The sequence below is a fragment of the Rhinatrema bivittatum genome, chromosome 5 (assembly GCF_901001135.1).
Source record: "Rhinatrema bivittatum chromosome 5, aRhiBiv1.1, whole genome shotgun sequence".
NCBI classification, from domain to species: domain Eukaryota; kingdom Metazoa; phylum Chordata; class Amphibia; order Gymnophiona; family Rhinatrematidae; genus Rhinatrema; species Rhinatrema bivittatum.
The window spans coordinates 13,323,840-13,349,265 of record NC_042619.1 but is presented as its reverse complement, the minus strand read 5'-3'; the positions used below and the strand labels follow the sequence as shown (position 1 = coordinate 13,349,265).

The window sequence follows — 25,426 nt, the reverse complement described above, 5'->3', positions numbered from 1 at the left end:
TACCTCTTCCACGCCTCTCGTGATTTTATACACCTCAGCCATCTCCTCTCCAAGCTGAACAGCCCTAACCTCTTTAACCTTTCTCCATAAGGGAACTGCTCCAACCCCTTAACCATTTTGGTCGCCCTTCTCATAGAAACATATATAGAACATAGAAATGACGGCAGAAGAAGACCAAATGGCCCATCCAGTCTGCCCAGCAAGCTTCCCTCATTCTTCTCCCATACTTATCTGTTTTCTCTTAGCTCTTGGTTCTAATTCCCTTCCACCCCCGCCATTAATGTAGAGAGCAGTGATGGAGCTGCATCCAAGTGAATATCTAGCTTGATTAGTTAGAGGTAGTAGGGGTAGTAACCGCCGCAATAAGCAAGCTACACCCATGCTTATTTGTTTTTACCCAGATTATGTTATACAGCCCTTATTGGTTGTTTATCTTCTCCCCTGCCGTTTGAAGCAGGGAGCTATGCTGGATATGCATCGAAAGTGAAGTATCAGGCACATTTGGTTTGGGGTAGTAACCGCCGTGACAAGCCAGCTACTCCCCGCTTTGTGAGTGTGAATCCTTTTTTCTTCTCCCCTGCCGTTGAAGTTATGCTGGATATGCGTGAAGTATCAGTTTTTCTTTTCCCCTGCTGTTGAAGCAGAGAGCTATGCTGGATATGCGTCGAGAGTGAAGTATCAGGTACATTTGGTTTGGGGTAGTAACCGCCGTAACAAGCCAGCTACTCCCCGCTTTGTGAGTGCGAACCCTTTTTTTCTTCTCCCCTGCCGTTTAAGCAGGGAGCTCTGCTGGATGTGTGAAGTAACAGTTTTTCTTCTCCCCTGCTGTTGAAGCAGAGAACTATGCTGGATATGCATTGAAAGTGAAGTATAAGAATGGAGTGATCAAGCTAGTTGAAAGGCATCAGGAATAGAGGAAGGGTGGAGGTAGTAATTTGGATATTTGGTTTGGGGGTAGTAACCGCCGTAACAAGCCAGCTACTCCCGTCTTTGTGAGTGCAAATCCTTTTTTCCACATTTCCTCTTGCTGTTGAATCTTAGAGTGATGTTGGAGTCACAGTAACCATGTGTATGTTTATTGACTAAGGGTATTGTCTCCAGGCAGTAGCCATCATTCTGGCGAGTCACCCCCTCTTCATTGGCGGCCTCTTGACTTTATGGATCCACAGTGTTTATCCCACGCCCCTTTGAAGTCCTTCACAGTTCTGGTCTTCACCACTTCCTCCGGAAGGGCATTCCAGGCATCCACCACCCTCTCCGTGAAGAAATACTTCCTGACATTGGTTCTGAATCTTCCTCCCTGGAGCTTCAAATCGTGACCCCTGGTTCTGCTGATTTTTTTCTTATGGTAAAGGTTTGTCGTTGCCTTTGGATCATTAAAACCTTTCAAGTATCTGAAAGTCTGTATCATATCACCTCTGCTCCTCCTTTCCTCCAGGGTGTACATATTTAGATTCTTCAATCTCTCCTCGTACGTCATGCGATGAAGATCCTCCACCTTTCTGGTCGCCCTTCTCTGTACCGCTTCCATCTTGTCTGGCCGCTATGTCCTTTTTGTGATTTTATTTATTTATGTAAAAACTTTTATATACCGACGTTCATAGACATGTCACATCGGTTTACAAATAACAGGGGATAAATATTGAAATTGAGGGGGAAGGATAAAGTTACATGTAACAGTGGAATAAAAACTTGGAAGAGTTGAAGAAAATGGTCAGGTGACCTAAGCGAGACAGGAGTTAAATAGATAGCGCAATAAATTATAGTAACATTATAATAACATATTATAATAAATTATAATAAGGAGTTAAATAGAGCAATAAATTATAATATTGTTTGTAAAGTTCTGGAGGGGGAGGTAGTGAGGGGAGGAGCTATAGTGGGGGAGCTAATTCCAGGGTAGGCTAATTCAAGTGCAGGTTAATTCAGGTATAGGCTTGTTCGAACAGCCACGTCTTAAGCTTTTTTTTGAAGGTGGCAGTGCAGTGTTCTAAGCAGAGATCTGGTGGCATAGAGTTCCATAAAGTTGGACCTGCTACGGTTAGTGCCCGTTTTTTTTGGTAGATATGAGTTGGGTGATATTGTGGAAGGGAATGGCTAAGGATCCTTTGTATGCGGTTCTGGAGGGTCTGTTGGAGGTGCGGTATTGGAAGGATTTATTTAGCCACGTGGTGTTTTGATTATTTAAGGTTTTGTGAATAATTGTAAGGCTCTTATAAATGATTCTCAAAGTGATCGGGAGCCAGTGGTGGTGACCAGAGCCGTGATCAGGAGCCAGTGGTGGGTGACCAGAGCCGCAAACAATACTCAGGTGCAGCCGTGCCATGGATCTATGCAAAGGCGTTAAGATCTGTTTTATTCTCCATTCCTTTCTGAATAATTCCTAACTTTCGGAACAAGGAGATAGGGGTCGACTGTCTCACTTTTACCAATGGTGGGTCGAGATCACTTCAGACAAATGGGTACTGGAAGTCATACGAGAAGGATATGCACTGGAATTTCTGTAAAAAGCCTGTAAAAAGTTCTTGTTTTCACTTTGTTACTTGTTATTTGCATTATATTCCTCTTGCTCTGTCTCCGGCTCCCTCATCGGCCTCTTCTGTTCATTGCCCTTCCCCAGTAACTGTTTTTTGTACTTTCCACCTTTTAGTTCAGATGTAAACCGGTATGATGTTCTCCACTAATGTCTGTATATAAAACTTTAAATAAATAAAAATTTCGCAGCACTTCTCGGGATGTATTTATGATGTCTCCTTGCCACTCCCAGCACAAAAACAGGCAGTTTACTCTTTTAAGTCTCTTCAGGACGAGGGTGGTAATTCTAGTATCTATGGCCCAGGAAAATACAGGGCATTATTTCATCGTACCCAGAAGGAAAGTTCATTTCACCCCATCCTGACCTCAAGAGTGTCACCATCACTTACGAGTGAGTCATTGATAATGGCTGTACAATCGGGAGAGTTCTTAACCTCCCTGGACCTATCAAGGCTTACCTACATATTCTAATCCATCAAGAAACACCAACACTTCCTTCGCTTTTGTGGTACTAGGTCACTATTGTCAGTTCTGAGCACTGCCCTTTGGCCTAGCACTGCCCCTAGAACATTTTCCAAGATTATGCTGGTAGTGGCGGCAGCATTGAGAAGGGAAGGAATCCTGATACAAAAACACCCTACTTGGATGACTGGTTGATCCGGGCCAAGTCTGTGGAAGAGAGCCTCTGGTGACTAACAGGGTGACCTCTTTGCTTCAGGAACTGAGTTGGGTAATAATCCTGGACAAGAGCAGTCTCAAGCCTTCCTAGTCCTTTGAGTATCTGGGAGTCCAGTTCCACACCAGGCAGGGCAAGTTCTTCTTCCCGACACATGGATAAGGAAGTTGATATCCCAGGTGCATCGGTTGATGAACACAATACACTCCAACAGTATGGAGCTATCTCCAAGGTTCTCGGCTTGATGGCGGCAACCTTGGAAGCCCGTGCCATGGGTGAGAGCATACATGCACCCATTTCAGCTCTCGCTGCTGTCACGTTGGAACACACAGTCTCAGACTATTCAATTTGGCTCCACTTACTGATGGCGGTCTGCTCTCACTTCCAGTGGTGGTTGCAAGAGGCTCATCTGAACCAGGGTATGTTACTGTCCTCCCCGAACTGGCTGGTTCTCATAACTGTCAGGAACTCATAGCCAAGGGCCATTGGATGGAAGAAGAGGCCTTCTGGCACATCATTCGCCTAGAAGCCCGGCAGTAAAGGCTGGTGTGCTTACAATTCAGCCATAGGTCAAGCAGTCTGCATAATGTTGGACAACGCAAAGACGGGTAGCCTACATCAACTGCCAGGAGGAACCAAGAGCCAGCAAATGTCCTTATAGAGTGGGCAGAAATACATGTACAGATGATATCAGCCTCCCACATTGCAGGAAAACACAAGGTCAGAGCAGACTTTCTAAGCAGGGAGAGTCTTGATCCAGGAGAGTGGGTGTTGTCAGACAAAGCCTTTCAACTGATAGTAGATCACTGGAGCCTCCCGTCCATTGAACTGCTGGCCGCATTCACAATGCGAAGGTTCCCCCCGATTCTTCAGTCGCAGAAGAGATCTATGGTCCCTGGGAATCAACACCCTTGGTCAGCTATGGCTGGAAGAAGAGTTATTGTATGCCTTCCCTCCTTGGCCCCTGCTGGGCAGGGTCATTCGCACAATTAAACACCACAGGGTTGTAGCTCCAGATTGGTCCAGGCATCCATGGTATGCGGATATGCAGAGACACCTGGTAGAGAACCTTTGAGTCTCCTGCTGCAGGCAGGGACCAGTCCTTCATGAGGATCCGAGTCAATTCTATCTTACAGTCTGGCCCTTGAGCGGGCTTGCCTGATAAAGCGAGGATATTCTGTGTGGTAATCGTCACCTTACTTCACGCTCAGAAGTTATCCGCGTCCCTAGCGTATGTGCGGGTCTGGAGAGTATTTGAGGCCTGGTGCGAGGAACGCGGTGTCGTCCCCCCCCCCCCCCCCCTTGGGCAGTCAGAATTCCACTTATTCTGGAATTTTTGCAGGACGGCTTGAATAAAGGATTGGCCCTTAACTCCTTGAAGGTCCAGGTAGTGGTTCTCTCCTGTTTCAGGGCTGAGGTGAGCAGAGCTTCCCCTGTCGACTCACCCAGACGTGGTCTGTTTTCTAAAGGGAGTGAAGCACCTTCGGCCTTCCTTACGGTGGCCGGTTCCCTTGTGGAAGCTTAATCTAGTATTGGAATACTTGCAGGTCTTGCTTTTCAGCCGCTGCGCAGTTTTTCCTTGCATTTATTAACCTTGAAAACTGTGTTCCTGGTGGCTGGGTGCTTGGCGCATCGTCTCTCTGAATTGCAAGCATTGTCATGTCTGTAACCGCTCCTCCGGATGACTCCAGGAGCATTACAGCTTTGTACCGTCCCATTCTTCTTGCCCAAGGTAGTCTCAGAGTTTCATTTGAATCAGTCCATTTCGTTGCCATCCCTAGATAAACTGAAGGATACGGAGGAATATTGCCTCCCCCGTCATTTGAATGTCAGTAGACGTTTGGTGCGGTATCTGGAAGTTTCAGAACCGGTCCGAAAGACGGACCACCTGTTTGTCCTTCACGGTGGAAGGAAGCGGGGTGAATCAGCTTCATGGGCTACCATAGCTCGCTGGATTAAGGAGGTGGTCATGGGAGCCTATGTGGAGGCTGGAAAGCCATTACCCTTTCAGGTTAAAGCTCATTCCACTAGGGCTCAGGCGGTCTCATGGGCAGAAAATAGACTGCTGCCTCCCGTCAATATCTGCCGAGCGGTGACGTGGTCCTCCTTGCACACCTTCTCCAGGTTCTATCGCCTGGATGTACAGGCCCAGGAGGACACAGCCTTTGCAAGGGGTGGGTATTAACCGGATCACAGGCAGCTTCCCGCCTCAGTCAGGAGAAGGGTTTGTACATCCCATTGGTCCTGAGTCCATCTGGCTACCCGCTAGGAATGGAGAAATTACATATAAGAATCTACCTTATAAATGGGCTCTGAACGACGGCCCGCAAATGCGCAGTAGAGAGCAGCTCTACCACGCATGTGCGGGCGAGCACGTCGGTCAGAGCCGTGCGTGCCCGAAAAAAAAAAAATGGCGCTGGGGCCGCAGGAAGCGGCGGCGGCGAGAAGCAGGAGTGGGAGGAGCAGTAGCAGCGGAGCGACGACAAGCAGGAGTGGGAGGAGCAGTACGCGTCGCGCACACGCGGCGGGAGGGACACCCCCCCCCCGAGATCTTCCGCCTGCCGGTTGTGGATGATCTTAAAGGGGAGGGGATTGAGAGAGGGGGAGTGACTGAGGAGAGGGAGGAGAGAGGGGGAGGGGGAGTTGAGAGGGAGGGAGGGGGAAGGGGAGAGGAGAGGGGGGGGGAGGGAGAGAGAGGGAGAGAGGGGGGAAGGGAGAGAGAGGGGGAAGGAAGGTGAGGGAGGGGGAGAGGGGGGGAGGGGAGAGAGAGAGGGGGGGGGGGGGAGAGTGAGGGAGGAGGGAGAATGAGGGGGAGTGGGAAGGAAATGGACAGAGCCCGTTGTTACGGGCTTAACGGCTAGTATAAGATATGCCATACAGGGTCAGACCAAGGGTCCATCGAGCCCAGTATCCTGTTTCCCAACAGAGGCCCAATCCCGGTCACAAGTACCTGGCAAGTACCCTAACACTAAACGATCCCATGCTACTGATGCCAGCAACAAGCTGTGGCCATTTCCCTATAATTAAAAGCAGTTTATTGGACTTCTGCTCCAGGAATTTATCCAAACCTTTTTTAAACCCAGCTACATAACTCCCTAACCACATCCTCTGACAACAAATCCAGAGCTTAAACTTTGCTTTGAGTGAAAAGAAACTTGATTTAATGTACTACTTGCTAACTTCATAGAGTGCCCCCTAGCCATTCCATGCCCCTTATCATTTTGGTCGCCCCTTTCTGTACTTTCTCCAGTGCGGCTATAGCGTCTTTTTGAGATGCAGCAACATTTAGCTTTCATTTCTGATAGGTTCTTCAGTTGCTACCCGCCTTGCAGGAAATCAAAATTTATATGTCAGCCATCTCAGGATGGCTACATCAGAAAAGACTCCTTCCGCAATATTAAAAAAAAAACCTGAAATCTCTATTTTGAGATATTCAAACTGAAGTTTTTCCAGCTTTTTACTTTGAAAACCAGGATATCATAGTCCTTGTTGCATGTGATCTGGGCATCATTCTAGATATCAGGTTCCCATGAAACCTCCTGTTAAAAACAATGAGTTAGTCTAAGCTATTACAAACATAGGGGCCAATGCAGCTGTAAGCTAGCCACTGCGCACGCCTAACGGGATTTAGACGCACATCCATAAGCCCAATCCAATACGGGTGTTATCGCATCCATACACTGTGTAGCTAATAGCGCTCATCAGATGGAAATCCATGTAAATTCAGGCTGTTAGCTAATCTCCCTACGATCCAATAAACTTACCTGATCATTTTGTTTTCCTCGGTGTAGACAGATGGATTCAGATCATGGTACTTATATTCATATACTGGGGATAGTGGTATATGAGTGGCTGAGTACAGTATCCGTTACCCTGTTTTTTTAATCATATTTTTAATCAAGTTTTTTCGCTAGTAGACCACAGTGGCTTTGTTAAGAGAATACGGAGGGCTGAGGTCACTGCAGGGGTGTACGTAGGGTGACGTCAGCTTTCAAATCTGACTCGGTCTCCATCTGCTGGCAAAGGTGCAAACCATTGGTCCTGAGTCCATCTGTCTACACTAAGGAAAACGAAATTATGCATTATTTATTTAAAGAGTCTTCCATACCGCTATTAGTAGAGACATCATAACTGTTTACAGCGAAACTATAGAGTGGAAAATTACAAAAAACAGGGAAATGGGGGAGGGGATACAATGAAACCAAGAAAAAGCGAGAACAATCGCAACAGGCAAACTTGAAAACAGTAAAAACAAGTGCAAGAGCAATATAACCTGACTATGTACAGGAGGATAATAGCTGGGGTAACAGAAGGAGCAAGTAGGCAAGGGGCTGTAATGGGTTTTGGGGGGGGTTTTATCAGGTAAGTAATTTCTCCATTACGTTTGCCTACTCTCCAGTCTTCAGTACAGAGGCAGATTAAAAGGTGCTCTTCCCCTTTCTGATTTCCTTGCTTCTCCAAAGCCGCAGAAAGGCTGCCAGATTGTAGGTTGGACAGCTCTGCTGTGCCCCTGAGCCTGACACCTGTTGTCAGGAGATGTGACTGCTTGTGCTCCGTCCCCTCACCTTTGCCAGTTTTTTCTCCAGCTTGGGGTCTTTTATGTTTAAACTGCCACATGTTTTAATGGTTCCTGGGTCTGTGTAGCCGGAAACGATGGTCTCAGTTTCCTGGTTTAAAGAGCAGGGAGCAGTTCTTGTATTAGGGGCTGTGGCTGAAGCGAGCTGTGGGATCTGTAATGGGAAGATTTAGTGATGTAGGCTCAGTTGTCCTGTTCAGACTGCCTGGTAACTGGACTTAGTATGTTTGTTTGGTTTCAGCAGGGCGGTTTCTAAATGCTTTTAAATGAATACAATTGTTTTCTCTCTCTCTCAGGACCGGGAAGAACGGAAGCTACTGCTAGATCCTGGCACAAACCCCTCCAACAAAGTGACAAATGGAGCTGAACCAAATTATCCCAACCTTTTCTTCCACTCGGACAGACGAGCAGGCCATGCTGTCGTCCATCCTGGCCAAGACAGCACTGTGAGTACCTTGTGCCTGCTGGGAAGGGCTCCTTGGGGGCATCGGTTTTACCCTACTATAGTTACTTTTTTTTTTTGGACACGGGACATTTTCTTAAACGAGAAACCTTAGACCAGCTCCTTAAACTGTCCAGCAGGACAGGGGTTAGAGATCTTCAGTACCATCAGTGCTCTCCCCCCCGTCTCTGAGCTCCATCAGCTGCTAAGCAGACTAAGACCACGGTTATCCAGCTCTAACTGCTTAATTGCTAAATGTTAGTTCCCCTCTGTCTTTGCAAGCTGTTTGCAGTTCAGGTGCTAAAATGGGTGGCCAGGTCTCCATCCCAAAGGTGAAAGCATTTTTGAGGTAATGGTAACAAGCACAGTAGTTTTGTGCTAGGGTTGCTATGGTATGAAGAGATGTTTATTGTGTTTATCTGATTACGTGTATATTTACATTGATTGTGTGTTAATTCTGAGCCGCTCGGGCCAGGTCTGGTATCTGATGTGTGGTATATAAGAAACGAGAAGAAAGAAAGAATCCCTGAGATGAATTAATGAAAGATTTCCGGATCCTATGAAAGACCCACCCTGCTCCAATAAGAGGGAAAATGAATGCATCAGACGTGGCCACGGTTAAAATAAACGATTTAAGTGTAGGGTACAATAAGTAAAGGGGGGGGCTGCATGTGGGTGAGCTGAGGGGAGTGGGAGAACTGCTGACGGCTTCTCTCTCCGTCCTCCACAGGAATATCATCGACGTGTCTGCTGCAGACTCCCAGGGAATGGAACAGCACGAGTACATGGACAGAGCCAGACAGTACAGGTAGGTACTGCAGGGTCCCTGCCGTAGCAGAGAGGACTGTGCAGGGGGGGGGGGGGAGGAGAGATTTGTGCAAGTCAGGCAGCAGCAGGCCAACATCCCCAGTGCCCTCAAGCAGTGCCAAAGGGCTGCCAAGCCCTAAGACATCTTATTAGTCTGACAGATTGGCCAAAATCTGCTGTGCCTGACCTCTGTGACCAGTTAGCTAGCGGGCTGGCCCTGCCCGTGTGCTGCGCTCTAAAGCCTTGTTCATCGTGTTTTGCACTCTTGATGACAGCAATGTGTAACTGGTAAATGTTGAGAGACCGTGGGCTTAGAGGTCGGTGTGAACAGGAAAGTAACTGACGTCTATGGAACAAAAAGGGAACGGCAAGCTTCCCTTCTCCTGTTTTTTAGGAGAGGCTGAGGAGAAAAGCACTCTGCAGTCCCGCTATATGCACCCAGAGTGGTAGATATGGGATCTGCAGGTAGAAAATATTCGACAAGAAATAATAAAAAAAAAAATAATAATAGTTCCTAAGAAGCTTAAGTGCGCTGCTGTGCACATTATTTATTTATTTACTTAGCACCTTTTTTATACCGACATTCGTGGGTACATCACACCGGTTTACAACAAACTAAGAGAAAATACAGCGAACGAGGGTTTACAATGAACTTGGTGAAATAAATACAGCGAACCGGGGGGGGGGGGGGGGGGGGAGACAGCAAGGGGGGTTAAACAAGGCAAAAAGGCATAACAAAAGGATGGTTCAATAGGGGCAAATAACAAGAAAATATCATTAAAGCAGTTCATTTCTTTGTAAATGGTGAGCAGAATAAAAGCTGGTTCTCAGTACTCGTCAAGAGTATGGCTTGGGTCACCTTATGGGAGTTACTGAAAGACCCTGTTCACAATATTTCTGACACATTCAGGGACTTCGATTCTCTGCCAACCTCATCTTCCCATCTCATGACTTTCTCCCTCAAGCTTTGTAGTAGCATCCCCAGAAGGGACTTGTATGCTGTCAAAAACTCACGGAGAGGGGTGCCAAAATGTTTGGAAGACTTGGATGCTGATCGCAGATTTTTAGGTGTCAGATGAATGTTTTGTTTTGTTTTGTTTTTCCTTTACTTTTTTTGTTTTGTATGTTTGCTTGCTTTGCGCTTCATTTTTTTTGTTTCTTTACTTTTTTGTTTTCTCTGCTGTCCCCATCCCTCCAGCCTTTGCCCTTCTCAGTGGCCTGGCAGCGGCACCTGGCTGGGGCTGGCTGCAGCGGTGGAGTCCCCACGCCTCCGGCTCCAGCTTGCTGCACCCTTGGCCCGGGCCAGTGGCAGCAGCAGGAGGCGCCAATTTCCAGGTGCTCTGCGGTTTTTCCTCTCTTGATTCTGGATTGTCTTTTTCTGTATTTGTTTTGTATTTTGGGGGGTGTTTTGCTCCAATAAATTATCACAACCTATTTAGATTCCACTTTACATCAGATTCATGCAGAATGAGTAGATGTGGCCTGAGGTATGCAAGGAAATTGTTGTGTGAATTATGTGAACAGATTTCATGAAATGGCTGTGGGGGACTTGTACCTGGGTGCCCTTCATAAAGTTCATCTGTTTTAATGTGAAGAGAATTGGGAGAGGAACAAGAAAAGTCGGGGAGGGAGTGGAATAATCTGGTAATAAATGAAGAAGCCAATGTCTCTATTGAACCCCTTCATGACATTTCATTTTCAGTTTTTATGTTCCTGAGAAGGGAAGACCTGGGAACTTGGCGGCAGGCCGATCGGGTCGGCTGGGGATGCGGCAGAGGAAGCTTGCCATTATAACCTCTGTTGTGGGGAGGGGAGAGAGTTGTGGTTGCATTTAGAGCCCATGATAAAGAGGTCTGGAAGGAGCATTGGTGCATGGCTCCCGGTCTTAGGATCATGGCGAGGGTTTTAAGAAGCCCTGTATTTGTGGAGCGAAGGTTCCTGGGGTGGAATTGAAAGTGTAACGCCGCAATCAGCTAGTCAATTTTATCAGTGTACAGTGTTTTATGAATGGTAGTTAGTCTTGTATTGAATTCTATATGGGATGGGCAGCCAGTGTAGCTCTTTGAGGATAGGAGTGATATGGTCTGATCTTTTACTGTTTGTAAGTGTTCTGGCTGCTGCATTTTGTAACAGCTGTATTGGCCTTAGAGTGGCTGCAGGGAGGCCCAGGAGAAGGGCATTGCAGTAGTTCAGTTTTGAGAAAAGTAGTCCCTGAAGTACGGTTCAGTAATCTTGGGTATATAGAAGGGGTTTGAGTTTGTTTTTTTTTTTAAGTACCTGTAGTTTGAAGTATCCATCTTTAATCAAGGTATTGATGTATTTTTTAAAGTTTAGTTCGCCATCGAGTACGACGCCAAGACCTTTGACTTGTAGAGACAATTAGATTTTTTAGTTGTAATGATTTGAGGTCTGGGCTGAGTGCTGAAGTGAGTTTATTGGATATACGTATATATAGGATTTCAGTTTTGTTTTGATTGAGTGACAGGGACATTTGTGATAGGAGCTGTTTTATTGTTGTAGGTAGCTCTCCTAGAGTTTCAGGGTGTTTCTCGGGGGTATCTTTTAGGGGGAGTAGAATTTGAACGTTGTTGACATAGATGAAGTAGGTTAGGCTTAACCGGGTCAGAAGTTTACAGAGGGGTAGCATGTATATGTTGAAGAGGGTGGAAGATAGGGATGAGCCTTGTGGGATGCCATGTGGGAGGGGTATTTGTTTAGATTCTGTTGAGTTTAGTCTCACCTTGTATGATCTCTCTGATAGGTATGAGTTGAACCAGTTGATTGGGATGTCGCATAAGCCAATTTCTTTCAATCTGTTTAACAATATTTTGTGGTTGATGGTGTCAAAGGCTGCAGAGATGTTAAGTAGAATTAGTAGGTAGGATCAGCCGTTGTCGATTTCTCTCAGGATTGTGTCTGATAGGGAGAGTAGAAGTGTTTCTGTGCTGAAGAATTTCCTGAAACTGTGTTGGCCCGGAAGTAATTTGTTATGGTTTTCCAGGTGTACGGATAGTTGTTGATTTACAATTTTCTCTAGGATTTGGCTATAAAGGGAAGGTTGGAGATGGGCATGAAGTTTGCTGGATCGGATTCCTCAAGTTGTGTTTTTTTAAGGATTGGCTTAATAACGGCACATTTAAGGGTGTCTGGGAAAATGCCTTGTTCGAGTGATAGGTTGACTATGTCAGCAATGGGCATGGCAATGATGTTAGGAACTTGCTTCAGGATTTTTATTGGAATGGGATCGAGGGATGTGCAGCAGGATTTATTTTTCGGATGATTGCTTCAATTTCGGAGGAGGCGACGTTCTCAAAATGTGGCCAAATGGTGTTCGGTATGCTTGATATCTTTGTAGTTTCCTCGTTCACGTGGGGATTTTTTTTGCAGTTAAGTCCGATATTTTGTTGCTGACGTATTGGGCTGGTTCTTCGCAGGTTTTCGTGTGATTGGAATTTCTGGGTGGGTTTGGGTTGGATGTGTGAGGTCTTTGACGTATGTGAATAGGGTTCTGGGATTAAATTGATAGTCATGTATTTTTCTTGCGTAGAATTCTTGCTTGGCTTTCTCAATGTCCTGTTCTGTATATGTATAGGATGGTTCTGAATTTGTCTTTTAGGTAGGACGTAGGGTTTCTCCTCCATTTTTATTCAGCCTGTCTTAGTATGTGTTTGATTTTTTTAAATTTCTGGGGTGTACCATGGGGCTTTAAATTTGGTGGACGGTTTGATTTCTTTCTTGATGACTGGGCATTTTGTCCTTGGATTTCTGCATTGATGGAGATCCAGGAGTTTACAGCGGAGTTAGTGTCGTTTTTTTTAAGGATTTAAGGGACTTCTGGTAATATTTCAATTAATTCTTCAGTGGTACACGGTTTTGTGGAATTCGATGTATTATTGAGAGTGTTTGTTTCCATGATGGGGGTTTTCCAGATGTAAATGAGTTTGTATGAGATTATGATCTGACTTGCAATACTGTATGCATTGGGTGGGTCGTTGTTTGAGATTTTATCATTAATAAATATAGGTCAAGTGTGTGTCCTGATTCCCGAGTGGGTGTTTGTATTATTTGTGTAAAGCCGATTGCTGTCATGGTATCCAAGAGGAGTTCGCATGTGGTTGAGAGAGGTGTTTTGTCCATGTGAAAGTTGAAGTCACCCAGGATAATTGCAGGGATGTCCATGTTAACTTTGCTTGTGATGGCTTTAATTAGTGGGGACAAGTTGTGTTCGAGGAGTCCTGGTGGGGCATAGAGCAGGAGAATTTGTAGATTCTTTGATTTGAAAAAACCTATTTGAGAGGTTAGAGGGGCTTGGGTACATCCCACTTGTCAGGACTGATCTGGGATATGAAACAGAAAAGAAAAAACCGGTTCTTACCTGCTAATTTTTGTTCCTGGAAAACCACAGATCAGTCCGGAATCCCGGCCCATTATAATGCTTTTCGATAGACCTCGCCTGATTCTGGATGCTCCTGGTGATGCAGACTTAGGTTGTGTGCTGCAGATAATATTGTATATACTTCTCACTTGTTCAGGGGTCAGTTTGGTTGGCCCAGCTTTTTAGAGGAAGAGATCCTGGAGGTTGGGGTTAGACATCTTGGCTTGGGTACAGGTCAGTACTGAGGGGACTGCAGGTGGCCCTCTGGGATATGTCGCAGTGCCTCAAAGCTTTTGTTCTCTGCCTCCCTCTGCTGGTGGGGATGCATAAACCCACTCGTCTTGACTGATCTGTGGTATTCCAGGAACAAAAATTAGCAGGTAAGATGTTACAGGCTAGTTGGTCTGATCTCAGTGTTGGGTGAATCATTGTGTCACTACTGAAGAAAAGGAGAGTCTTGAATCCGGCAGGTGGAAGGAGCTAAGGGAGCACGGAGGCTGTTAACTCTGAAAAGGATAGAGATAAGTGATATATCTGGAGATTGGGACGAGTCTGTACAAAAAGTCATATGAGACAGGACTTAGGACTTAAATGAGAGGAGAAAGAGGGCAGGATATGATAAGAGACCCCAAGATATGAATAATGGACGAAGAACCAACATGTTTCAGTGGAAAGGAAGTCATGATAGAGGGCCTCAAAGAGAGGAATGACTTGGGAGATTCAGAAAACATTTCTTCACTGAGAGGGACCTCCCAGTGAGGTGGTGGAGGCAGACTCGGTAACAGAATTCATGGAAGCAAGGGATAAGCACAGAGGAGCCTTAGTTACAAAGACCTGAAGGTAAAGCCGGAGATCACCTGGGGTCTGTCGCATTGCAAGAGGGGAGGATATTCAGCAGACTGAGCGGGTCTTCCCTGCTGTTGTACTCCACGCGTCTCTTGTCTCTCTTTCCTCTCCCCTCTGCAGCACCCGGCTTGTAGGGCTGAGCAACAGTCTTTCCCATTGGAAGAAGCTGCCTCCGCTGCCTTCCCTGACCAGCCAGCCGCACCAGGTGCTCGCCAGTGAGCCTGTGACGTTTGCAGACATACAGCAGGTGAGTGCCAGGCTGAGCCATTCAGACCTGAATTGTCAGGGCATTTCAGGTTCTGCCGCACAAGGCAAAACATGTTTTCACTTGCTGGCTTTCCTTCCCTGGGATTAGTGGATTACTGTTGGGGAAGAGGGGAATCAGTCAGAACCAGTTCTGTCCTACTCTCGAGCATAAAGAGAGAAACTTCAAAGCCATAATCAATCAAATAGATGTCCCATGCAGAAAAAAGTAATAGTTTAGTTAAGCAAGTTAGACAGATCCCAGTGCAAGGTCCCATTCTCAGCGGCTCCTGCTTCAACAACTCCCTGAAGGCTGAGGTTTGCTTTGTCTTTGTCTTTCTGTTTATCTGCTCTTTCAACACTTCCTTCAGACAGAGCTGTCTTTAGTCAGGCTACACTTCAAACAAATAAATCAGTCCTCCTCCTCCTCCCCTGATGATCATCTCTAGGCCGTGGGGCAGAAACGCTGCATCCCGTAACTGCTTTAGTTTTACGCTCCACCGTGTGGTGATGGGGAAGGGGGATGTGAAAAGACCGGCGCGGGTGCCATCAAAGGAGACGGGCCCTGGCCAGGGTGGGCACCGGGCTAAGCGGTGGTCTTTGACCTTTGGCAGGATCCTCTGTTACCCTCCAGGTCCTATTCCCCCTGAGACCTTGCCACAGGAAGGGGGAAATGTGACCTGTGTGCAGAGAGGTTGTCGCTCCTTTTCTCTTCTCATCTCCTCCCCTTCTGTCCTTTTATTTGGCTCTCATCGGTCCTCTTCTTGTCCATCCTTGTAGTTGTCTTATTGTTGTTCGGCCATGCATTGCGGCTTGCGCCTCTCTGCGGCGCTGTTTTCTGATGCTGTTCCTCCAGTGTCCACCGGGGGTGAATGCTGGACCCTGAAACCTAATGCAAAGTTAATTGTCAGCCCCGGGGATTCAGCACTTTAGGTATTCCTGAAGCGCTACCGGGACGGGGAAGCCCAGCGTGCATGGTTTTACTCGCCCTGTTAGATTCTGTGGCATCGGAGCCAGCAGCGGCTTGCTGGGATGTGTTGCTGTGGCTGCTTTGACGGGAGCACTAGGGTGCCCAAAAGTGTGGAAAGAGTAAGAGGGGGAGCGGCCTTTAGAAGGCAGGGAAGGGTGGGGGAGCTGCCGCAGCTGATGTCTGATCTTCACGCTCTGTATGCCGCAGTGACACATTTTGAAACCCCTTTTCTCTCCCCCCTCCCAACACACGGGAAAAGTAAAAATTTGTAGTTTGAAGCATCACAGAGGATCCTGGTCCAGTAACAAACAGTAAGGCCATAGTAGGGCTCTGGTATAGAGATGGGATGATTGGTCATAGCTCACTGACCACTGGATCAAGGTTGTGCTGAGGTGACAAGATCTCCATCCATCTTCGGCTTTCTGGCCCCAGGGTCCCGGTGAAAGCGCAGCTATCTGCACTGCTAGCCTAGACCTGCCAGTTAGTCATCCTGCCCTTCCGGTGACTGCGCGGCCATCTGCATGTCCCCCTGCCATTCCGGTGGACCTCCTAGCCGCAGGTCTCGGCGGATGCCAGGGAGAGATGGGATAGGAAAGAGGCGAGCCTGCTTCTGAATCGCTGGCCGTGGTAGGAAGGAGGCGTTCAGAGCTGCAGCGGGGGCTCCCGAATCCTCTTCCCGAGGGGCTTAGCGTCCCGTGAGGGCCTGGAGACAGGGAAGCGTACTGGTTAGCTTTGCAATTGGGAAAACAGCGCAGTTTATTATGCTGTAGCTGGAGGTGGCTTGTACAAGTAAAATAATGGGGCCGTTTCTCCGCACCAGACTGACCCATTCCACCTTCAGCTGCAGGGAGTCTGCTTGTACCACACTCCTACTTCCTGGATGACTCTGATCGTTCCAGTTGGCAATTTTTGAATCATATTCACCCTGAGGTTTGGGTGAAGGCAAGGGGGTGCTTGAATTTTCTTTCCTCGCCCCTCCCCTCTCATTTTCTTTCTCTGTCCCCTGCAGGGATGGTCTCGGCACTCTCCTTCTCAGCTTGCTCCCGCATAAATCACTCACAGCTCCCTGACTTGTGCTTTCAGATGTCTCCTGGGATTACAGAGAACCCCTGGGCTGCTGTCTGCTCCGGCCTCTCGCCGCCTCTTTCTCTCTGCCGTGCTGCCTGTTAATACAGGGACTGGGAGGGGAGTGAGCTTGGAGCAGACGCAGCAGAGCAGAAACCAGTTGCAAAGCTTCCTTCTCCAGCCCCTCCCTTCCTGTTCTCTGCATGCTTCCTGAAGAGTAGGGGCTGGAGCAGTGAACAGAACTGTGGCACTGGCCTAGGGACACCCCCCCCGCCCTGGAGCTTGCTGGTGTTTCCCCCAAGGATCCAGCAATTTATGCAAATTTCCTGAGTCTCTGGGTTTTACCCAGATACTTCCCAGATAAGGTAGCCATTGTTCCCTGTACGTACCCGGATCAGTTCAGACTCCTGGGTTTATTCATCCGCGCCAGCAGATGGAGACAGAGATATTTTGGTTACATTACCCTGAGAGCTGTCCAGGCCGTGGCAGAATGGGGTTTGCTCTGGCCCTGCCGTACCTTCTCTCTCTCTCTGGAATTTGGCATCCTGTGCTGACCTTAGAAAATGCACATTCTCTAGATATAGAAATGCTATATCTACAGAATAAAAAGGCATTTTTTCATTTTCTATCACACATCACCAGCAGAACTGAGCCAGAAAATCTCTAACACAAATTTCTAATCTTGTCTAAATAACCAAGCAATAAAGCGCACACCCTTAGACTATGTATATCTTTGCCTGCCATTAACTGTATCTGGCAGCTTGGCTTAGAAGACATTACAAGAAAAAATCAGGGCCCTATATGCAATAAAGAAAGCCTTGGCTAGTTGTAGCCACCCAGGAAAACCTTTTTTTTTTTTTTAAATCATTTGACATCAGTGCATTAACAATTTAAGATCTTATTTAGATTTGTATTTATTTATTTATTTATTTATTTTATTTGTATTCTTTTTGGGCGATGTTTAACACTGCATAGATTACACAAAATATACTCGCATGTATCAGTTAACTGTGGGAGACAAGTACAGAAAAAAGACACCATAAAGCATAAATAGAAATGTACAGAGAAAAACTGAACTAGAAATCACAACAAGCCAGACACTGTATGTAGTGCAACAATACTATTCCTCATAAAACATCAAACAATAAAATCAAGAACTAGACATCATGAATCATAATAGAAATAAAAACAATATTTCTAAACATCTGGAGATTTGTATTCAGCTGCTGTGCTAGTTAGCAGTTAAATTTATTCAGCTAACTGGCGCTGTATGATCAGCAGTGCAGCCACATCGTTGAATATTCCTGTTGTCTTAAAGTTAGCCGGATCAGTTAAACTGGCGAGCTTTAGGGCAGCCGTAAGGCCCGACCAGAGCTGGCTTGGTAATTCAGCCAGTAACTCTGAATATCGAGTTAGTCGGTTATCTGACTCGGCTTGCTCAACTCCTCCCCAATCCCACCCGTTCCTGAGTTATTAAGCTAAAAACTTAGCCAGGTAGGTCACTTATCTGGCTAAGTTGCGCCCGCTGCCTGTAGCCGGATATTCAGTGGCGCTGCTTAGCTGGATATTGGCCTCCTGATGAATTCAACGTCCAATAATTAAAAATGCATTCTCTCAGGGCTTCCTCCACTGCAGCCCCGCCAGTCTTTGTATCTTAAGAAGACACTCTGATGATAACCAGTCATCACCAGTCTGCCACAGGCACAGGATGTAGAGGTCATGGATTGTGCTTCTGTACATACAAATAGGGTATGGTCAGTGCTGCCCAAGACCTCTATCCGAGAGCCATCAACTGTGGTTCTGTCTGAAACTTGATCCACGTGTGAGATCACTACACTTGTAACATCTCCAGCTCCTGCTGGTCTGAAGTGCACGAGCCAGGGCTGGGCATAGAACCCAAGTCTCCCTCATATACACCGCTGCTGTGCCATCGAGCTGGCACCAAGTTACTCCTCCCGTGCACATTAGAAATAACATCATTGAAGTTGACCTTTCCGCATAGTCTTTGGCTTTTGTGAGTTATGGTCTCTAATTTCAGGAACCAACCTATTTACATCAGAGCAAAAGAGAAAACTGGAAAAGATTTTCTCCATTTTTCCTAGAGATCTCAGATCCACTTAGGATGCTTTTTTACTTGACTGGAATACAGATCTCATACGCTTTTCCACCAATTCCATTGATAACCACAACAGTGCAAATAGTCCTCAATGTTGCGATTCTGCCTTTCTGGGCAGTATCTCACCTCCTTTTACCCTTTTCTCCGCTCTTCTCCTGAGGTCCGGAGGCCGCCGACCGCTCTTCATGCGGCTGGAGCCGCGCTGCTACACCTTTCGCAGTGTGGAGACCGCCGAAGCTCTCTTTTTCTCCGTGTGGCTGGAGCCGCCCCTGCACAGCCCTTGCGGCCCGGAGGCCGCCGACCGTCATCACCGCCACGAACCGCAGCAGAGAACCACTGCCGCGGCGGTGCCTCTCCTCAAGGGCTGGACGCCGCTCTCACCGAGGCCGCCAACGTTTACCTTGCCTCCTCGTGGGAGGGGCCTTCATCCCCGGCATCTTTGTGGCATGGAACCACTCTCAGCCTTGCTTCAGCAGCTGGAAGCCGCCTCCAACATCAAGGTCTGGTTCGCAGCCTAGCTCCTGTTCCTGCAGTCTTCAGTGCCAGGGACACCGCTCTCCAAGGTCCTTCCCTTTCTTCCTAAAGGGCGAGGCCTCGCCGCCTCTCTCTTTTTAAAGGGACAGCGAGGGAGTGGTGCACTTCTGACATCGTGGGAGTCTCCTCTTCAGCCCTATGAAAAGGGCCTGGCTTCACTTCTCCCTTGCCTTTGCAAGGAGCCAGTCCTCCTTTGGACTTCTCTGCAATCCAGCTTCTTGTTGGCACTCTGTTCCATGTTCTTCGTTGGAATTCCATGTCTTCATCTTCGTATGGTCTCTTGTCTGACCCTGCGTCTTCGTCTCGTCAGTTCCAATTGTCCTGTTGTCTTCATCCTTTGTTGTTAGATCCGCTGATGATTCATTCTTCAGATCTCCAGATGCTCTTCGTCTTGGCAGTGCAACTCTTCAGATAATCCTAACTTTTATTCTCCCAGCATCAGTGTCCATATTCCGAGGCTGCTCGAGCTTCATGCCGAGCCTCACTCCGAGCCCCTGGATCCTGAGGGCTTCCTTACTGGAACCCCGGTTTTAATCTGCAAGCTTCAGGTACGGATCCTGAAGTCTTCTCCTCATCCTGAATTCCGTCCAGATCTTCGGAGCCTCTTGCACCAGCCTCCTTCTTGATAATGAACTCTGCCTAAACCCTGTTCTGTTCTGACGTGACCGCGCCTTGCCTTCATTGGCTGGGACGGGCTCCTCGGTTCAGGCCCCGCTGGAGTCTTGTCATACCTTCATCCTGATTCTTCTAGCAACCTGTCTTGGGAGACCTCTAGCGTAGTCCGCGACCTGCCTTGCTTGGTAGTGCATGGCGCGTGAGAGCATGGCCACAACCTGCCTTACTTGGTAGTGTAGGGCGTGTGATGTGGCAGTACACTGCAGAACTCCACTTCAGACCTTCACATCTTGTGACTCTGTCTGAATCCTCTGTATAACTTAAGTCTCGTATCAACCTACAATTCTTCGTCTCATCGTTGGATTCCCTGAGTCTCGTCTCATCCTTACAAGTCTTCGTCTCACCTTGAATACCTTGAGTCTCGTCTCATCCCTTCAAGTCTCCATGAAGCCCTCACGTATCCTGAGTCTTCATCTTCGTTTGATGTCTTTGTCCTTCAGCCACTGTCCGTCCTGTTGCATTTGCTGCTCCCGTGCGGCAGGTCCGAAAGGGCTATCGAGTGGCCGGACGACTACTCCAGAGACCAACATGGGTCTCTTCTATGTGATCAGGTTCGGTTGTGGCCAGTGTTCCTGAATCTTCAGCCCGTACTTGGACACTCCTCGCCTGCCACGGTGCTGGCCGGAGCTCTTCTGCGGCGGTGTCGTGGCCCAAGGGTACACGAAATCCCAGAGATGGGACCGCCTCCAGCGTTCCCACAACACTCAAAAGTCTGACCTGTCTGATTCTCATAGCTCCAGCTTAGCCTAGACACGTTTGGTTGGCATACCTAATACAGCTGTCTAGCAATCCTCTGATCCTTCTCAGATCAGATTTATTCTCATTAACTAAAGAAGAGGGACATAATAGTGTTTTCCAGTAAACCATCAATTGAAGAGACTGTGCTTTTAAGTGGAAAAGGTTCTCCACATGGAGTGAAGACAGTACTTCGGATCCCTTTACATGCAAACCTAAAGAGATACTGAGATATTTGCTCTCTCTTTCTGCTTTAGGACTTAGCATCTCATCAGTAAGAGTACATGTCAGTGCCATTAGCAGCTTACTCTACTCAAATTGAGGGTAAGCCAATCTCCACTCAGCCCTTCGTTTCTAAATTCATGAAAGGTTATAGCATACAAAACTTCCAGTTGTCAACCTGCCCGTTCCATAGGAGCTAAATGTGGTTCTTGCACAACTAATGAAGTTGCCATTTGAACCACTAGAGTCAGCTTTACTCAAGTTCCTAACATGGAAAGTAGTATTCTTTGTAGCAGTCACGTCAGCCAGAGGGGCCAGTGAACTTCAGGATGTAATTCATTATCCTCTTTAGATGCACTTCTTCCACAATAGGGTGGTGCATTTCACTCACTGGAAGTTTCTACCGAAAGTAGTATTAGCTTCCCATCTTAATTAAGCCATTGTGTTATCTACATTCTTCCTGAGGCAACACGCACATGAAGGTGTAGAAGGGCCTTGGCTTACTACAAGCGAAGAACTCTGCCTCATCATCAGGCTTCTCAACAATTCATCTCTTACGATCCTAATAGACTGGACATAACAGTGGCCAAATGTGTGTTGTCCAACAGGCTAGCAGACTACATCACACACTGCTATATACTAGCAGGGCTCATCAAGTTAGAGCCACGGCTGCAGCAGTGGCTCATCTGTGAACAGTATCCCTCAAAGACATCTGCAAAGCTGCAATGTGGTCGTTGGTATACACCTTTGTGACCCATTACTATCTGGACAGTCTTTTCAAAGAGTGACAGTAAATTTGGACAAGTAGTTTTTGCATAGTAGTAAGCTAAGGCCCTTTTACACCTTCATAACTTGTTCACTCAGTGGTTTACTCTCCAGGGTGGAGTCTGGGTCGCTTATCCCTTAAATGCTCCATTGCAGCTTCGAGCTCCCCTCATTATTGGCTAATTCAGCCCTGCTTGTCAATGGAGAAAGCAAGTTTGCTTTATTGTAAATGATGATCTCTCTAGACAGAATGAATTAGCCATGCTAAATATCCGCCCACCTCCTGGAAAGTTGAATTAGCTCTAAAATTGAGGGAGCTCACGAGACGATGCCTGTGCAGGAGTTCCCGCATGTGCTCAGGAGAGTAAAAGCTCTGTTTGGTGCCACAGGATGACGTCACCTACGTGCCATGGCTAATTTATCCTGCTGTTTATGGAGAACGCCATTTATGATAAGCAAAACTTGTTTTCCCGGATTCTGATGCCGCTCTGTATTGTTTCTGGCTTTGTGTCAAGATCGCACATATTTTGCTGCTGTAGTTGCTGTTTCCCCCCAGGATTATACAGAGATGTTCCTCCTTGTTCTTTTTATGGGATGCCTTTGATTTTCTCTGTTAGTTTTGGGATTTTTGACATTTACTCAGGACAGGAGGGAAATACATTTTGTTTTATTTCTCTAGTCTTGCGCTCCATACAGAGTCTGGCTTCTTGGGGTTTTCGTTCTCATCTTTCTCTATACACTTCTATTTCTCATTTGTGATGCCTTCAATATTTGGAAAGGGGCCTGTATGTGTGATCGAGGTGACAGATTCTGCTAACATGTAGGGATCTGTTCCAGTCCAGCAGGAGATGTATTGGTGCTCTAGAGCCCAATGTAATGCTTTCACTGATGCTTTTCAAAGATCAGGTTGGTGATCTCTCTTGCACATATAATACCATTTTTTTTTTCTATCTCTTTTTTCCTTCAGGTTTCAAAGATAGCTGCTTACGCCTTCAGTGCATTTTCTCAGATACGAGTGGATGCGAAAGAAGATTTGGTTGTACAGTTTGGGATCCCATGACACCACTCCAATCTTTTCTTCCTCCCGTCTTTCACCTCCCCCCCCCCCCCCCCCCCCTTCCTGTTCTATCTTTCCAGGTGGCATCTGGTCATTTGGGAGCTTGTACAGATAACAGAATTTATCACTAATCGCAAACATGACAACTAGCTCTGTGACTAGAAGCTGCTGCTGTGTTTACAGTCGGACCTGTTCCTGATGGCTTTCCTCCCCCCCCTCTCACAGTCAGAGGGGGGCACGTGTGTGTGGGAGACTAAAAATATCCCTGAGGCAGAGGGGGAAACCTCTGTGTGCAGCCTCCATGGCCGTCAGCATTGAGGCTGGGGAGATACATTATCCTTCAAAGGACAGACTGAATGAATTCGCCTCCTCTCTGATCAGGCAGATGCAGTATTTACTATAGGACTGGCTAAAACAGACTCAGATTTACTCACCTGCAGGAAGTTGTATTCCCTTTCTGGAACTAATCTACCAGCCTTGAATAGATTGGAATCCAGAAATGGGCTTCTGGTTTGGTTTTTTTTTTGGGGGGGGGGGGGGGGGGTCAGTCACTTTTCCTTCGGATTTTCTGTTTTAAAGAGCCAGCGCAGCTGCTCTCGCACAGTCACCAGAGGACTTCGTAGCTTGGTTTTCTTCATCCGTTTCCATTCGCTTAATTTCTGAACGTGGGTGGTCGGCTGCGTGGCACTTCCAGGGCGGGCTGGGACCTGATTCTTCACTTTTAAAATAATGTAACTATAAAACACAAGAGCACAGACTCCGAGAGAGGGATGCGCAGGCTGAAGCCTGGGAAGCAAGGCAGGAGCGGTCTGTAAATCTGAATCCGTTTAGACCACCCGTCACTTGATCCACCGTGGGAGAATTTGTTCTGTCGAGTTGCGGCCCAAAGCACCAATTTGTGAATGACAAAGAGAGTTTATCACTGGGGACACTCTAACTTGATTGCTTGTTAACATGACATTTTAAGTTTCTGGCCAGCTTTGAGAGCGCAGTTTGGTGTGTGAATGTGAAATTATTAATCGGTTAACAGTTTGTACTTTCTAACAACCTTCATTTTTACGCGTTAAAAGGTTGTCTTTTATTTTTTCCTGTCACAGTACATAAATATGTTCATCAGTATTTATTTATTTTTTTTATTCTGTGTGGTTTTTCTGGAGTCCATTGGATTTTCCATTTCTGACAGGAAAGCTGTGAGTCCCCCATGGCTTTCTGTGTCGTGACAGATGCTGCTTTGGCCCTGCCAGAGAAGAGAATATGTGTTGTTGGCACAAAGACCTATAGGGCAGCCTATCCTCTCACTCCTGCCCTGGAAACTTAAACTGGAAGAATTTTTGGCTTGCATTAGCTACATAGTAAATGCATATGGGCTCGCATTTCTCATTTGTAATATTGCCCCAGGTTGACCTACTCTGTGTCCTGAGTCTACCCCTTCCCCATTGTTTTTGAGCTCCAACAGGAGCTCCCTTTACAACAACAACAATAGCCCCTATTATGCTGGGCCCTGTGTTTCTCACCTCTGTGATGTGTTCATCTTGATGGACAGGAGACAACATGGGTCTGCAAGTTAGCAAGCCTCACCATTCCTGAAGCATGAGACACAAGCTTTGGGTAACAGCTCCGGAGATGTGGATTCTGTTGTGTGCCTTTCTCCTGCAAGCAGGGAATAGCAGCATGGTTATCAGTACCCGTAGATGCAGCACAATTGACTACAAGTTTCAGGGAATATTTAGCCACATTGGATGACTAACTCTTAAAGAGTATAGAGAACCAATTTTCCTCAAGTGGATTATGTCCTCCTGCCAGCAGGTGGAGACAGAAAAAAGTTCAGGGCTGACTTCAGCCCCCTTTAAAGGTCTGGGGTTACCATCAGCTGATGGTGCAGATGAGTGGCTGGTGCTACAGCTATGAATAGGCTGCTCCCGGAAAGGCTTTAGGTCCAGGTTCCCAAGGAGCTCTGGGCAACTGTCCTGTTGGATTGATTCTCCCTTCCCCCTTGAGGACCAATTCAATTGGGTTCTGAGTTCCCACACCAATGGGTCAAGCACTGAGTCATCCCCAATGCCTTTGTTCTGTTAGTGGGTCCAGCAGCAGGAGATGTGAACAGGGCTCTTAGGGCAACAGATTTCACAGACCGATTTCCCTGGTAGAGCAGGACCTTAAAAAAAAAAAAAGGAAGAAAAAAGGCTTGCAGCAGGCCTCTTCCTTGAATTACCTCCCGATCTCCTATGATGCTATGCTGGATATAGGCTTGGTCAGGGGGTTGAAGGTGACGACCCTCCCTCCCGCAGGATTCCATTTGCTCCATGCTGAGCCATAGTTAAGTCATGGCAGCTCAGCGTCCAGCAGGCAGATACAGGTAGGAGGGGCAGTCCACGGGAGGTCAGTAGTGCGGTGGTTACTGCCAATAAGCCTTCATACTCCTGATGCAATTCCATCATGGCTCTCTGCTTCAACGGCAGGGGGGAACGGGGAATTGGATTCAAACAGCAACCAACGAGGGTCCTGACTTTTACGGTCTGGGAAACTGAAAAGCATGGGGATAACCTACACAGCGCAGCAGGATACTACCGTAAGCTTGCTGGGCAGACTGGATGGACCATTGGTCCTTTTCTGCCATCGATTCTATATTTCTATATCCTGCCAAAAGTGAAGCTTGGATGGGTTCCCCAGTTCAAGTCCTGACCCCTATAGGAGAAAGCAGTGCTGTGGTGCACATGGAACAGAGCCCGTTTAGTTTGCCTATTTGAGCAGGTTTAGCACTCATTTTACTACCTAATTCAGCCAAAA

General features: G+C 47.1%; 1 protein-coding gene across 1 annotated transcript in view; it reads left to right on the top strand.

The window, feature by feature from the left end:
* The window catches only part of LOC115091809 (ragulator complex protein LAMTOR1-like), a 33,056-nt gene extending 9,294 nt beyond the window's left edge, over nt 1-23,762 (top strand). Inside the window, 5 exon segments of the mRNA XM_029602034.1 lie at nt 8,084-8,170; nt 8,172-8,233; nt 8,960-9,037; nt 14,378-14,504; nt 22,550-23,762. Of these exon segments, the coding sequence (XP_029457894.1) occupies nt 8,084-8,170; nt 8,172-8,233; nt 8,960-9,037; nt 14,378-14,504; nt 22,550-22,642 (447 nt within the window). The 3' untranslated portion in view covers nt 22,643-23,762.
* Nucleotides 23,763-25,426: the final 1,664 nt, after the last annotated feature.